We start from the raw sequence: 16,522 nt of genomic DNA on the forward strand, positions 1-16,522 counted from the left end.
AAAAATTGTGTGGGCTTACAGATTGTGGTCTCTCTGAGCCACAGTAGTGTGTGTGCTTCTAAATCCATGCGCTTTGGCAGCATTCTATGCTATAGCGACATCTAGTGGTCACTTTATTACACACTACCTAAAGAGGTAGTGACAGTGGTCACGGAAATAGCTTGAATCTGGCAAAAGTCAAAATCAATAAAATGTAATGAAATTAACCAATGAAAATCAGATGTTGCTTCAGCATAATTATTTAAAAAAACAAACTCATGAAACAGGCCTAGACAAAAATGATGGTAACACCCTAGAAAAGATTGCAAATAATTTGACCATAGGGCCATATGTTCAACCAAGGTGTCCTATAATTAGCATTAAAGGTGTCTTCAAGCTTATAATCAGTCAGTCTGCCTATTTAAAGGATGACAAATAGGGGTGTGCTAAAAAAAATCGACACGGAAATACATTGTTGCGGGCCTCATTACAATATTTGTATCAATACACAGGCATCAGAATCGATACTGCTCGTTAACTTTAAATAGGCAGTTAAAGCAAGGTTGCTTGCGCAGGAACAACAGCCTCTAAAGTGTCGCTGATGCACTAGCAACAAGTGTGGTGTGTGTGTTGAGGGGGGGGGGGGCAGTCTTAACAAGCAGTCTTTGATGTCAATTGACTTCAATTAGTCCATGTCGCATGAAGCAGCGGAGTGGGGGAGCAGACGAAAGGGCCATGAGTGACTTGGGTGTTTAGTTTGCATTGTAGCCTCCTTATTATTATTTTTTTTAAATTGTATGTGTGAAGCCTGTTTAAAAAATAGCCCATCAGTGATTGGATACTGTGTCTTGCTAAGAAAAATTAAAACAGGATGAATAAACATTTATTTACTTATAAACTAAATACCAAATGTTCTATATTTTGTATATTATATTTCTATATAAGCACATTTTAGAGCTGTAATTTTAATACTTTGATATACTCATATTGGCTCATGCCTATTCATACATTTTTCCGGTGTGTCTGTGAAAGCTGCTCCTTGCTCTGCAGTGCGTGCACATTTAGAGCAGGCATGCCGCTTGGTGGTTAACCAGAAGAGCTGCTAACAAAAACATTTTTGCCATCCAGCATAATGGACATATCATTTAGGTGTACTGTACATATGACTGTTACACTAAAAATGCAAATAAATCGATGTAAAATATTGGGATATATATCACCTTGAAGATCATGTATTGGGATACATATGTATCGTGACCTGTATCATATTGTGATTGTTTTAAATGAACATCAGTGGTAGGAGCTGGAGAACACACCCTTCCAACCTAGGAAAACTGGAGCAGTTTGCTCATTTATAGTGTGCCAAAGTACGTTAAAGGGGTTGGTAGTAACGAGTTACATTTACTCAGTTACATTCACTTGAGTAACTTTTTGAAAATGTTTTACTTCTAAGAGTAGTTTTACCACACCATACTTTTTACTTTTACTTCAGTAGATGTGTGAAGAAGAAATGCTACTCTACATTGGGCTCACTGGAGTCATTACCCGCCCCCCCATTCATGTATGAGATTTACCGTATTTTCACGTAAGCGCTCCGCTTGACTGACTGTGTGGGAGCATTTCTGTGGACACAATGCTTATATACAGGAAATGCGGACCTGGTTGAAGACCGGCAGGTATGAGAACCCCGAAAGAGTCAACTAAAAGATGAAGTCTTGGTGCTTTTGCTTTAAGAAACTGCCACCTATGGTCGTTAGACTGGGAGACAGCGCTGAGCTCATTACACCACAATTTGTGAATGAATTGTGCATGCTTGGTGTTAAGACTTTTGGTTAATGGACAAATTAATCTCTACTGAGACTGTGACTATTGCGAAGAAAAGTTCTTTGTGCTTAGGTAAACCGTTGCACGTTTGTTTGACTCGGTGACGGTCAGAAGAGAGCCATTGTGCGCATGAGCCAACCTTGCAAATCATTATGGGTTATATAGTTGATTACATTCAATAGCGATTATTGTGCATCAGCTTTGTTGTAATAAAAAATAGATGTTATTTGAAATCAAATGAAACAACATAGAACATACATTTCAACAATAAATAACAAAATGTAAACAGTGCATGTATTTGTATAATGATACATATAATATTAGCATTATATCGTTGTGATATTATTTTTATTTGTTTTGTTCCAGGTTTAAGACCTGTGGTCTTATGTTCAATAAACAAACAAAGACAAACACGAGCCATAACAATGTGTGTGTCCTGCTGAGACTTTTCGGAGGGCTAAAATAAAAATATCTGAACACTTAGGCTAACGTGTCTGCTTGCACTGTTGTTCGAGCTCAAAAAGTTATACATTTTTTTATTGTATGATTTGAATATGCTAGCATTTCCACACAATTTTATGTTTTTGTTTGTCTGATGACATTGTTTTTAGAAATAAATCAAACTTCATGTTCAAGCAGTTACTCAGGCAATACTTGAGTATTCATTTCAGCGAATACTTTTTTACTTGTACTTGAGTGATTTTTTTATGACTACTTTTACTTGAGTAATATTATTTTGAAGTAACGCTACTCTTACTTGAGTACAATTTAGGGCTACTCTACACACCTCTGGTCATGAGAGGTGCAGAAGTCTCATTGAAAGTAAAAACAAAACGGAGAAAAAAATGATTACAGTGATTGCCTCAAAAGGCTGGGCAAAAAAATATTAAGAGGACCATCAATTTTGTCCCGGCCAGTTTCAGGAGTTGTTTATGTCTGATTGTCATTGGCTAATTTTAATTAAAGGTGCATTTATTAAGATTATTTTATGTCTTTTATTATTATCATTATTGTTATTATTATTATTACTTTTAATTTTACTTTTATTACTTTTCTCACATTAAAGCTGCTCAATGCAGAAAATTAAATTTTGAATTTTTGCTACTGCCGTGTGCGGCCTAAAATTTTTAACTGCACACCTTCTTTTTCACGTATAAAATGTGCACATGACGTCACATTCGCAGATGGAGGGTGATAATTTCAAACCCAAAAAGTCTGAAAAGTCTTGACCAGCGGCTTGCAGTAGTACCCATTGTGAACAGCTAAATTGTTAATCTGCTACTTAGAAGATATTTTAGTCATAAATGGTCAAATAAAAAGATATTTTTCATTTAAGTTTCTACATTGAGCAGCTTTAACAGAACACCTGAAGACTATTCATTGATTGTGCTCCCTCCTTTTATCATGTTTAAAATTTTCATAATATTCTTATTTATTATTACATTTGTCAGATTTAAGTTATTTCTGTGACCACCATGGGATTTTCTTTCAACAACAGAGGGGTACCAACAATTTTGTCCTCGTGTGTATACAGCACATTTCATCCATAAGGTAACGCAAGGCCAAATGCAACACCCTCCACTGAGAGGTTCTACACCTTAATTATGCTATGTTCACACCAAAAGTGGAGGATGCGTTCTGCCTCGCTTCAATCAATCAATCAATCAACCAACCAATCAAAACTTTGTTTGTATAGAACTTGTCAAAAAAATTGTGCCATTTTGCACTTATATCGTGCATTCGAATATAAATGTTGTAACATTACTCAGTGACTCCATATTTTTTGCGCTTATTTTATATTAAAATAATAATACAAATAAAATAAGGCTGTTATATCGGATTATAAATGGGAAAAAAACTGGATCGGGACGGTTTGGACGTGAATACACAATCCCAAAGCACAAACTGCGAGCATAAAGTGCACAAAGTGCTTTGCGGTGGTTAAAGAGAAAATATTATGGGATAATTCTGGCCGAAATGAATAATGCTTACCTTACAGAGAAGAAAGCAAAACAATGAAAAACATCAGACTCTTTAACCTAGACGTCCACAATCCATTCACATACCGTGGCGTACATTGTCCAGCCGGCACTGCCTCCCAGTTTGTTTTGGTGAAGTGTGTTCGCCTTCTCTCATTGATCGCTCCCATGCTTCTTGAAACTTTACTTTCAAAGCCCAGTTTCAATGACCAGTTGGAGTTCCTTTGTTAATCCTCCGAGAATGATGGTAAGCCCCAACTTCGTTTTCTTGCTTCTTCCCCTTCCGAACCATGGATTAATTGATGTGGAATTCCACGACTGTTCTATTCCCATGTACAACCGCGCAACTGATAGCTTGCAGTTTAAATTGTGCCTCGTAAGCATGTCTCTTAGCTAAAGCCATTTTCCAAAGTTTTTTTAACCAAACTGATGTTGTTTTGCACAATGCAAATATTATATGCAGTATTTTGTTATCCGTTCCTGCTCGGTCTCAGCCGGTGTTTGAATCGTCTCCGCGTATAGCACCCGGCGGCTGCACGTTGCCCAAAAGGTGGGGTCCAAACGGGGTAGACGAAATGAAGTACAGGAAAAAGGAGGTCACACTGCAATTTGCCGTTTTATTTTCTCTATTTATTCACTTTCTCGTTTCATCTCCACATTCGAGTACATACAGCTGCAACTTTCTTCTGCCTTCTCCCCTCCGTCCGCCGCTGTGCCCTAACACAAGCCAGCAGCCAAATAGCAACAAGCGTGAACCAGCCCACCAATCAGAAACGCGCGTAGGCACAGCAAAATTTGTCCCGAGAGTTGTCTTGAAGGAAACATCACACATAAGAATATTTTAAGACTTATAGTCTTGAAAACACGGTAAATTTTCTAGAAAACTTCTTGGGCGGCGGCCAGTTTACTTGGGCTGCCTACCCAAGTATTAACATGGTGTGGGAATGGCTGGAATATAAACCCCTTCTCACATTCTAAAAACACGTGACTTGACTTTTCTAATCACAGTCTTTCTTTCAGAAAATAAGTGTATCAAAAACCTATGAAAACAGAAAAGTATACAAATTTGTCCTTTGAGATGTCTTAAAAGCAATGACTTGTTTTGAAAGTGTTTTGATTATTAAGCATTCATATCCTCAGTGCTTCATCACTAGTGGTAATTTTGTGTTGCTTTGTTTAATTTTATGACAAAAATGTACGTCTCGTCTTGTAGATGCGACATCTTTTTGTGGTGATAGACTGTTCTAGAAGTATGGAGGATCAAGACTTAAAACCAAACCGCCTCACTGCAACTCTTAAGGTTAGAGTAATGTTTGTTTTCTTCACTCATTTTTGCAGTGACTCAAATGACTCAATTAACTGAATGTTCTTCCTCTTGCTTCAGCTGATGGAAGCTTTTATTGAAGAATATTTTGACCAGAATCCCATCAGCCAGGTGAGTGATGATGATAATGACAGCTATATTAAAAGCACAGTCGATTGGGTAGGTCAATCAGTACATAACTTTTATTACAATTATTGCTTGCAACCTTCAAGCTGATGATGACACAGCTTATGTTTTGGTTCTGCACAATGAGTGGATGGTCCACAGGACCACAGTTTGTTGCCTTTTGTTGTCTCTGCACGTTATTTCTCAGTATTGCACAAACTCCGAAAATGGCATTTTCTACTTTGGAAATAGTTGGAGAGCACTGATGCTGCATTAAAAAATAAAATAAGATAAAAATCCAAACTTAAAGATTTGGTATCTAATTTTTGACGATCATGTACATTGTTACTTTTCTAGTCTCAGTATAGAGATTCGGACGTCATGTGACTATTCTATACCCCGCCCCTCCACCAGCGAGAGGCGCTTCGTGCATTTTTAACTAGTAAAGATGTTCGTGCTTTTTTAACCCCGACGACGACGATAACGACATTCAAATCCGTTGCCGTGATTGGTCAAGACAAAAGTTGGTAGATGTGCACAAGCACATGCATCATCCAATCAGCTCTAAGTATTGTCCAAAATGTCCCACCTTTCCCGAGCAAATCACAGTGGAGCAATCCCAGATTGATATTGTGGAGAACTCCCTTGAGTGAATCACAATATAAATCTGGCCATTGCCAGATTAGCTTGCAGTGTTATTTAGGTATATTAGCAACTTTGCATCTGTTTATTTGGCCACCGCCGCCGCCATTATTTATGCCGTAAGAAGTCTTTGTTATGCTGCTGGTCAATTATTAAATTAAACTATGTAATATCGGTTAAACCAACAGGACAAACGAGCAAAGCTGATTATTTGCCCCACATTTTGCGTGTGGTAGGAGGCTAGCTTCACGCAGGTTAGCATCTGCTGATTCAGCCACTGCATACAAAGTGCCCAATCACATCTTTCACCTTCATTTAACTCTTTGACTGCCAGACGTTTTCAAAAACGGGTTGTCGCCAGTGCCAGCCGATTTAAGCATTTTGAGTGATCTTTCAAGGTCCACAGAAAATGTTGTGTTTGGACTATGGAAACACACATACTACCAAATGAAAGATTGGACTCTCAGCTTTCATCAGAAAAAAAAAGTTTGTTTCTACCTTATTCCGTTCTTCAGTAATCAACAATAGAAAATGGTTACTTTCACCGAAATTCTCTCTTTTGAAACAAAAAACGGAGAAAAAGAGCTTTTTGTGAAACGATGTTATTTCATGCACTCTAGTGAATTGTACACTTCTTTTTGTCCATGAATGATGCCACAAACACCTAAATAGTGCTTTACTTCTGTAAAACGCTTTCACCAACAATGAAAAAGTGTTTTTTGATTGCAAAATACGTTTATTTCCATTCAACAGTGTAACAATTTGACAAAACAATTTCGCAAACTATTTACAAATGTGTGCAACTGTGGTACTACTTACAATTATGTGGATGTTTCAAATACAGTTTTTCCTTTTGTAACGCTCTCCTGCGTGCAAGGAGACGCCAGGACTCGCACAACAGTTTACTTTCACTTTCACATTGGTCCGTTTTGCGTGCAAACGTTACACTTTCTTGACGACCTTTTTTTCCGGGGAATAAAAAGCAAGTAGCAGACTGTACACACTTCCTCCGATGAATATGCATTGGACTCGGGGCACTCTCCGTCGTCCGATCGAACGTCCGCCTGTGCGTGCTCGGTTGCGCTCCGCGTTACGACACCGTCATAGCCGCCGCGTCAGCGGTTCCAATTTCGCCGTCAAGCTCGGATTCACCTTCATCATCATGGATATCAATGTACTATTTTAGCGTTGGTCGATGCCTTTCGTCTTGTAAGTGTAGAGCTGCTTGCAAACGCTCGCCATTGCCCGTTCCCTCCTCCATCTAGCTCCATCTAACGTCTTCTACTGCCGCGTCAATGCTTTCCAACCACGGAGTCACCATCATCTTCATCATCGATGATGATCATCGTCATCAACAATGTGCTTTTTTAGCGATGCTTTTGGTCTTTGAAAAAAACGGCTCTGGCGTTAGCTCCTCGCGACCGGCCGCCATTTTTCCTTTGTTTTCCATTCTGATCTCCTGCTCAACGCTCTAGCTCCGCCTCTACTGACGCCCACCCGATCTTGTCAAAAGAGAGTCATCGCTGCCCTCTAGGGGCCAAAAATAGTCATTAGGCTCAAAAAACCTGCTTAAAACTTTCAGGAGAGCTCCGCAAGCCTTCCCAGCACCCGTTTCAAAAAAAAAAAAAAAAAAATGGGAGGACGTCTTTTAACGTCTTTGGCGCTCCTCCGTAGGTTTTTGCAGAACTTCATTTAACGTCTTTGGCAGTAAAAGAGTTAATGACTATACAATCAACAATAAAGCTTCATCTACACGACTAACTGATTCAATACACTCGCCTGATATGAAGTAATCGCTACACAAGCCATATCTACCACAATGAGGAGGATCCCAATTCCTCTGACTTGTTGTCCACCCTTTTTACGGCTGCTAAGATCCATTGGCTATGCATTGGTCCGTCTTTTGGTAGCTTGGAGAATACTCAATCCTTCTTTTTCCTTTTCTTATTGTGGCACCTGGTCCACAACAGCTGTGTCTATCATTGTAAAAATGTGGCGTTTGCCGTTTACTCAAAGTAGCGGACACGTTTTCTATACTGCCAAAATTGTTGCGCTAACAGCCATTTGGGAATGCGTGACGTCAACGTTTGGATCTCTATATCTTTTAAAACCCTACCGACCGATATGTGTGTTGTGTTATTTCCAGGTGGGAATTATCATTACAAAGAACAAAAGAGCTGAGAAGCTCACTGACCTATCAGGTAAGGCCAGCATGTCACTATACAATGACAAGCATGTGTGCAACAGAATCTGCTTGTAATTTGTTCACTTGATTAACAATTGAGAATTAAAAAAATGTAAAGATGAAAAAAAACATGGCTATTAGATTATGAATTTCAAATGAGCGGCACTGTGGCTGACTGGTTAGCACAGCCGCCTCCCAGTGCAGATGGCATGAGATCGAGTCCGGGCTTCGGCTTTCCTGGGTGGAGTTTGCATGTTCTCCCCGTTCTTGCGTGGGTTTTCTTCGGGTACTCCCACATTCCAAACACATGCATGTCAGGTTAATTTAACGGTCCAAATTGTCCTTAGGTGTGATTGTGAGTGTGGATGGTTGTTCGTCTCTGTGTGCTCTGTGATTAGCTGGCAACCAATTCAGGGTGTACCCCACCTACTGCCCGAAGCAATAATAGCTCACAGCTACACAACTTCAAATTCTTCTTCAAATTTGTATTAATTCAAACAATTACAATAAGAATACTAATTGGAATACTTTTGATAAAATAAAAGCTACATTTTGAACACTTTAATAAAATTGAGGAGAACACATATACCATTTTTAAACACTAATAATAATTTTATATATCCAGTGTTGTACAAAAGTAAATAATAAGAATAATAATTACAAATCTTGTAGTTTATTATTTAAGCCTTTGTGCAATATAAAATGTCATTGTATATTTAATGTTTGGCATCCCAACCACTGATACTTGGTAAACTCGTAAAATGGTGGATGGAAGCTCAGTGATTTGATGATGATGTATTGTAACATAGGTAACCAGATGGACCATTGATTGTAATTAAGAAAAACATAGCAAAGTGGTTTCACCCACATGATTCTTCTTTTATGTCAGCTTTCATAGATGGTGGGAAAACCCACATTGTTTAGATATTTGTAGTTATTCATGTAATGCATTGATCTGAGTTTGAAATGTTACTATGTGCACCTTGTGTCTCATACCGAAGAGTCTGTAACTTTATAGTTACCCAACACATGTCCTGTAGTGGCTCCGACATTTCCACCTTCTGTGCACCTTGGATGGCTTGAACACGCTGTGTGCCAGTCCCGTCTGGTACAGAGTTGGATTGTATCATTTTTGCTGGCTAAAATTCACAGTATAGTATTGGGACCGGTACTTGGTGCAACACTACTCTAGATCAATGGTTCTCAACTGCAGTCCTCAAGAACAGCTCTGCAAGAACCCTGATAACTATCCTCAGATGTGCTGGCTGAGAGAGACATGAAAAACAGGCTGGATATGGAGTACTCGAGGACCGGGGTTGAGAACCAGTGGTCGAGATGACCAACAGCACACCACACACATAATGATATCTCCACTGACAATCTTAAGTCTCCTCCCTCAAACCATATGTGTGTCCTTGTTTCAAGGCTGACATGTGAGATGCACCAAAGTGCCACAGGCCATCCAGATAGCCGGAACATAAAAAGAAGAAAGAGTATTATATAAAAAGGGCTGAATGTTGTTTGTGCCACTTCACTAAACAGTGTGTCAAACCTTCCAACCTGAACCTGAGCGGTGTTCTGGGGCCTAGGGTGAAATTACTATAGCCGCGTAAATTGCTGTGCGACGCGATGATGTAACGCGTGCAGTATTTGTCCACATTAGTTGTCATTAATATGATTTATTGCATTAGACTTTTTCAAGATTGGTGATCAATGAGAGAAGATGAGCGTTTAAAATGTTTAATTAAGTTCATTCGTGTGCTTTCTGCTTAGCGGTGTATTTGTGTCATCGGAGCAAGTCTGGAGCAAAAAAAAAACATTAATGTGACCCAACATCCAACATACATATGGCGCATGAGGAATCGAAATACACCACAAAGCTGTTTGTGTCACTGTTTTCCCATGTCTCCAGAATGTGCGGATTGCGTACGGTAGGTTCGGACTTGACGTGGTGGCGCATGAAGTTTCACGTTTAGTTTGTTTTCTATAAATACCAACTTTGGCACAGAAATGTTTGTATGCAAAATTTTGGCCTCATTTTGATCGTATGCAAGCTTTATAAATGAGGCCCCTGATATTGGACTTCTGTTAATAGTGAGTACCATTTTCTCAAAGGTATCATTTTCATTTTATTTTATTGCTTGGCAAAATCCCATCAGTTAGAGATTTAAGTTCCACCTCCAACAGAAATTTGAACATGTCCCTGGGGAGGTCGAAGGACATGGAGTTGGTGTAGCCCATGTGCCAAGCCCCCATTGTTGAAGTTGTCGACAGAAGCTTTGGGCCTAAGGTGGTCAGTGCCTGTCATGGTGAAAACCCAAAACCTGTTGGTGGGCACCAACGTTGAGGGATGCCGTCAAGCTGAAGAAGGCATCCTATCGAGCCTATTTCACTTGTAACTCAACAGAGACTCAACACATCTCTGCTTTTTGGACATGCTGTGGTTCTCTTGGCTTAATTAAACAAGTCATGCTCTTCAACTCTCTTTGGAGTAATTTGCATTTGAGTGTAAAGCAGTTGGTATGAGAATCAGCATGTCTAAATCTGAGTCTTTTTCTCACTCTGAAAAAGGTGGAGTTCCCTCTGCAGATCAAGTGTCTGATCCTGCCCCAAGTTTAGGTTAAAGTATCTTGGCGTGTTGTTCACAAATAAGGGAAAAGTGGATTGGAAGATCGACAGGTGGATTGGTGTAATGTCTGCAATGATACAAATCATGATCTAACGATTTAATTTAATACACTACAAAGACAAGATACTGTATTTAATGTTCACTGATGAACTTTGTTTTTAGCAAGTAATCATTAAATTAAGAATGTTATGGCTGCAAAACATTCCAAAAATGCTGGGGCCAGGTGGCTAAAAAGACTGAGAAAATTTAGGAATGCTCATCAAACACCTCTTTGGAACATTCCATAGGTGAACAGGCTAATTGGAAACAGGTGGGTGCCATGATTGGCATAAAAGGAGTTTCCCAGAATTGCTTAGTCATTCACAAGCAAAGATGGGGCGATGTACACCTCTTTGTGGGCAAGTGCGTGAGAAAATAGTTGACCATCCTCACTGTTATGGACGCAAAGTTCAAAAGCCAGCATCTGTGATGGTATGGGACTGCGTAACTTACACATCTGTGAAGGCATTATTAATGCTGAAAGATACATACAGGTTTTGGAGAAAACTGCCATCCAAGCAATGTCTTTTTTATGGACGCCCCTGCTTATTTCAGCAAGGCAATGCCAAACCACATTCTGCACATGTTAGTACTGCGTGGCTGGGTAGTAAAAAGAGTGTGGGTGCTAGACTGGCTTGCCGGCAGTCTAGACCTGTAGCCAGTCTAGCACCTGTCTCCCACTGCAAATGTGTGGCGCATTATGAAGTGTAAAATACGACAACAGAGACCCCGGACTGTTGCAAGCAAGAATGATAAAGAATTCCACCAAAAAAGCTTAAACAATTAGTGTCCTCATTTCCTAAATATGTATTGAATGTTGTTCAAAGAAAAGGTGACGTAACACAGTGGTAAACACGACCCTGTCACAACTTTTTGGGAATGTGTTGTTGCAGCCATAAAATTCCAAGTAAATGATTATTTGCTCCTGAATTGGCTGGCGGTCAGTTCAGGGTGTACCCCGCCTACTGCCCGAAGCCAGCTGGGATAGGCTCCGGCACCCCCGCGACCCTTGTGGAGGAATAAGCGGTTCAGAAAATGGATGATTATTTGCTAAAAACAATAAAGTTTATCAGTTTGAACAACAACACGTCTTGTCCTTGTAGTGCAATCAATTAAATATAGGTTAAACAAGATTTGCAAATCATTGTATTCAGTTTTTATTTGTTTAACACAACGTCCCAACTTCATCGGAATTGGGTTTGGTCCTTGGCTGGCACAAGTCCTGGTTGGTGGTGATGTGCTTGCGCGGTTGAGAGGCCGCAGTCAGTTGGTTTGGGCGTTGCGGGGCGTCTCGGGCGCACGGCTGGAGCAGAAATGGGTCGCTGGCGCGCAGCGGCTCGGTACGTAACAGCTGTCGTGGAACCGGCGGCGGGGCGCTGCGTGATTCAGAGAGCGGAAGGTAGGTGTGTCGGCCCTCGGCAGGAACAGACATGCGCGTTTTGTGACGCACAGTGTGCTTGCCAATCCTTGTGTGATGAGTGCTTTGGGGCGCGCGGCGTGGCTCAAGTCGGGGGCTCAAAGAAGAAGCCACGTGGTCGCTCTCAGCGTGTTCGGTGACCACGTATCTTGTGATGGTCAGTAAAAGTTCATGGGGCAAGTGGTGAAGGGGGAGCAGAGCGAAGAAGAGGGGAGCGAAGAAGAGGGGGAAGTTCCTTCATGCGCTGGCTTTTAAACTGGTGTCCCAGGGGTAGTAGTACTAGTCCCGCCTCTTCCGTGCACTTGAAGCAAACTTGGTCGACTGAGACCAAGCTTTTGGGATAGCATTTGATATTTTTTTTAAATCAGAATTGACAAGCCAGATGCTTCATTTATCATTCTGAACACATTTCAAACATTACCACAATCATAAAGTTATTGAATCCGCTAAGGTTACTAATTAGCTAAACCTTAGGTGTCTACAGAAGTTACACACATCATTCATTTGAGATAGACATACAGGTTGTGTACAAAGACAAACAACAGAAGTCACTTGATGTCAGTCAAGTACATAGTCCGTTTATGTCCCAAATTATGTAGACTTCAGATTAATTAGAAGCGGCAGGATTCTTGAGGATAATACTGATAGTGACCGCTGGAGGGCACTGTTGTACCGTATAACTTCCAAGGGACGTTGTTTCCAAAAACATATGGCTTATTCCTGTAGATAGACCAGACCATACAAGTGGTCTGGGGACTGATAAGCATTCTTATTGCTAGTTTGCTTGCTAAACAGGCTTTTAGATCTCAGTAGGCGCTGAGATATGTGTTTCCTGTGGGTTGTAAAAACGAAATCCAGTCCCTGCTGGAGGGAAATTCAAAGAGTTTTCCTTCTGGAACTGTCTCTGGTTGGTTTGAGAAAACACAGGGTTGAGGCTTGCACACACATTCCCCAGGGGGGAGTGTTTAAAAAGGCAAAATAATAATAATTGAGGGTGACGGGCAATATTCGTTACACTCATCAAATACATTTCAGGCCCTGTACTTTTGTACTTTAACTTGACTAATTATTTGAGTAAGTACTTTTACTTTTACCAAAGTTGTTTTTTACACAAGTAATTTTACTTTTGATCATGTAGAGAATGTCGGTACTTTTCCCATCTCTGGTAGTAACAACAGAAGGTGGGGTGCACCGACACAAGTCTCCCAGGAATACCACGGCCACCACGGCCAAAGACACCAAAAACATTTCACAAACCCCACCAGACAACAAAAAATGTGGAAAAGCACAATCAAAAGAGATAAGTGAGCAGAGCTCTCCTGCAGGCTGCCATCACAAACAAAGTAAATTAACACGAGCTGCCCAAGCATTTGTAATTGTACTAACTTTCCCTGTCATATTATATATAACTATCCCCTGCAATATCTCGGGGGGAAAAGGCAGTGCCAATAATTTTGGACGTGACTATAAGGAAAAATCTTTATGCCTAGGTTAAGCAACTGTTCTGATTCTTCTTTGGGTAAACTGTCTGTTACCTAGAAAAATAAATAATAAATTGTCTCAAGCCAAAATAGATCTTGCTGTCTATGGATAACTGGCTTGCCATCATTTCTTTCTTTGATCAACAAACAGGGAACCCAAAGAAGCACATTGCTGTTCTGAAGAAGGCAGTGGACACTGTGTGCCTAGGAGAACCATCCTTGTACAATTCCCTGAACCTGGCTTTACAGACACTGAAGTAGGTTGCGTAACTGTGTGTGTGTGTGACAGATTTTCTTGTTTTGTAATTTATAAATTGATATATATATTTTTTTTATTTGAAGACACATGCCGGGACACACAAGTCGTGAGATTTTGATCATCCTCAGCAGCCTCACCACATGTGACCCAGCCAACATCTATGAGATGATCCAGGTGATTTTATACTGTACTGCTTTCTATATTTACCTCTGTGTTACGTGTGCTTAGTTATTCCCAGCTGATGTCCATTTAAGTTCTTAATCAACACATTCTTTTATAGTGAAGGTTTGGGTTTAAGTCTACATACACTTACCGTGACTCCATAGCTCAACGCAAGGATAAACCCATAAGCAATGGAGTAGGAATTGAGTCAATTATAAATGTATGGGGCACTCCCCTGTAACTCCTATTAGTTGTATCTATTGTATATGAACAAAACTACCTGGCATGTTTTTTTCTTAATAGATGATTTTAAATTGGTATCTTTTATGCCATACACGTTTTTTTTGTAATAATATACTTTTTTTTTAATTGCTGTTTCTTGCCATTGTCAGACCATGAAGTCATTGAAGGTGCGGGTGTCTGTAATCGGCCTGTCTGCGGAGGTTAGGGTGTGTACCATGTTGACCAGGGAGACTGGTGGGTCGTACCATGTCATCTTGGATGAGAGCCATTTCAAGGAACTGCTTCTGACACTGCATGTGAAACCTCCCCCTGCCAGCTCCTCATCTGAATGCTCTTTAATACGTATGGGTCAGTATACCTTTGTTCATTAACAGTTTTGTCTCCATGTTGCAAATGACAGTATGTAGTAGGGGCTGTTCCATATCATACCTTCTTCGATATTACCGGTGTATTTTTTTGGGTGATAAAAATTTGAAATATCGCAAATTTGACCCTGTAGGGATGTGATGACATAAACTCTACTATCATACGTCACTGTTGCGTCTCCGGCATCAAAAGAGGATTTATTGCCTAAACTGGGAGCTATCATATCTGACCTCTTGTAAACAAGAGGTCAGATATGATGCAAAAATACAATCGTTCGCAAATTGTGCAAAAAAACTGTTACCGTTAAAGTTAAGAGGAAACACAACCTAGTTTTCACACACGGCCCAATATGCGCAGGCTAAAGACACATGAAGAGGACATGAAAACAGCTTGTGTTGTTTGCCATAAAAGGGAACAAAAGTTTCAACCGTGCATTGCTGGTGCACTCGTGATTAGACGCACTCCTTATGACCCCCCCCCAAAAAAAAGCAGACGGTGGTTGAAGCGGTCATGTATTGTGTGGCCATGATAAAAAATCTGCAATGGTTGTTTTGCCGTGACCAGCAACTCGGCACTTAGTTGATGGACTTTGTGATGCTAACCGGCCGCTAAGCTAAGTGCTCTCGACGGGACGGCGTGCACGTCGCGACCGCGTAAGGGCATAAATGTGCACATATGTGTTCGTCATAACTGCTTGTAAATGCCTGCAAGCAATCATGGCATTCAACGGCAGGCCAAGAATTTCTCGCTCCTCTGATTGACCAAATAGAGACATTTACAAATAAAATAACGCTCGCAGGAGAGTTGCCAGTGGTGGCAAAAAAAAAAAAAAAAGCCTAAAGAATTGCATTCCTGCGATGTACATAGCATGACACCATGAACTGGCTGCTGCTGTATCATCGGCAACGTTTTTTGCCTCTTAAGACACGAGGATCAATCACACAGGAGAAAATAATGGACTTTATTGACTCTATTGAAGGTTTGTTTTCTTTGTGTTAGCTAAGCAAATGTGCTTTACGTGCTTGACTCATTCAAACCCAGAAACGCATAAATAATTTTTTTAATACCTTGTCCTGCACTCTCAAAAACATATTTATATGTTTTTTATGTTTTTTTATGCTAGCATACAGAAGGCTTTGATACAGCTTCTGACATGAAGAGGTCGCTTACAGCAATGATAGTTATCAGAGTAAAATAGATCAGCCAGCTCCCCCCCATGTTGTCAACAGGTTTGTGAATAATAATAAAACTTAGCTATATTCCAATGCTAATTGCTGCAGAACGGAAACAGATAGAAATATAATTTTTTTTGGTATGTTTGATGTTTTTATAGCATTAAAACAGAATATTCTGTCGACCTTGCAAAATCAGTCAAAATCCAGCAAAACAGCCATGAGCGAAGGGGGTTGCTTCAGTGAAAATGTCTGGGAGTGAATGAGTTAAGCAGTTATGTTTCAATTAGACCTCGTAGGGAAAACACTACCAGGCCAGTTTTTCTTTCCATTTCAAGCTGTGTCACTTATACGGTTGCGCAATATCTGCACTTTGTTTACATTGCAATTGTGGAAAAAAAAGTGGCTTAAACATTGTGCGCAATAAAAGTGCTGTTATTCCGAAGCACCAATCACAAATATATTGTTCAGTAATTATTACCCATAATGTCAAAAACAATATCACCGCAAATTTCCTTAAAATAGCTTAAAAATTATATCACGATATTTCCCCCACCCCTGGAATGTAGTTCCAGCTAATTAATCACCGATAAGCAGTGAGGACAATACAGTGGTCCCTTGCTAATTTGCTGTTCTCTTAATGCAGATTTTTATTTGAGTTCATAACTCATTCATTGTGGGGTTTACCTCAGGTTGCACCACAACATTTCGCTTAT

General features: G+C 40.2%; 1 protein-coding gene across 3 annotated transcripts in view; it reads left to right on the forward strand.

The window, feature by feature from the left end:
• gtf2h2 (general transcription factor IIH, polypeptide 2) overlaps window positions 1-16,522 on the forward strand; it is a 47,931-nt gene that overhangs the window by 7,071 nt on the left and 24,338 nt on the right. For all 3 annotated transcript variants that reach the window (XM_077560531.1, XM_077560530.1, XM_077560532.1), the window contains exons 5-10: window positions 4,996-5,082; window positions 5,167-5,217; window positions 8,000-8,054; window positions 13,756-13,861; window positions 13,947-14,037; window positions 14,418-14,616. In XM_077560531.1, the coding sequence (XP_077416657.1) occupies window positions 4,996-5,082; window positions 5,167-5,217; window positions 8,000-8,054; window positions 13,756-13,861; window positions 13,947-14,037; window positions 14,418-14,616 (589 nt within the window). The remainder of the gene's footprint in view (window positions 1-4,995; window positions 5,083-5,166; window positions 5,218-7,999; window positions 8,055-13,755; window positions 13,862-13,946; window positions 14,038-14,417; window positions 14,617-16,522) is intronic.

Source organism: Vanacampus margaritifer, chromosome 3, assembly GCF_051991255.1.
Source record: "Vanacampus margaritifer isolate UIUO_Vmar chromosome 3, RoL_Vmar_1.0, whole genome shotgun sequence".
NCBI classification, from domain to species: Eukaryota; Metazoa; Chordata; class Actinopteri; order Syngnathiformes; family Syngnathidae; genus Vanacampus; species Vanacampus margaritifer.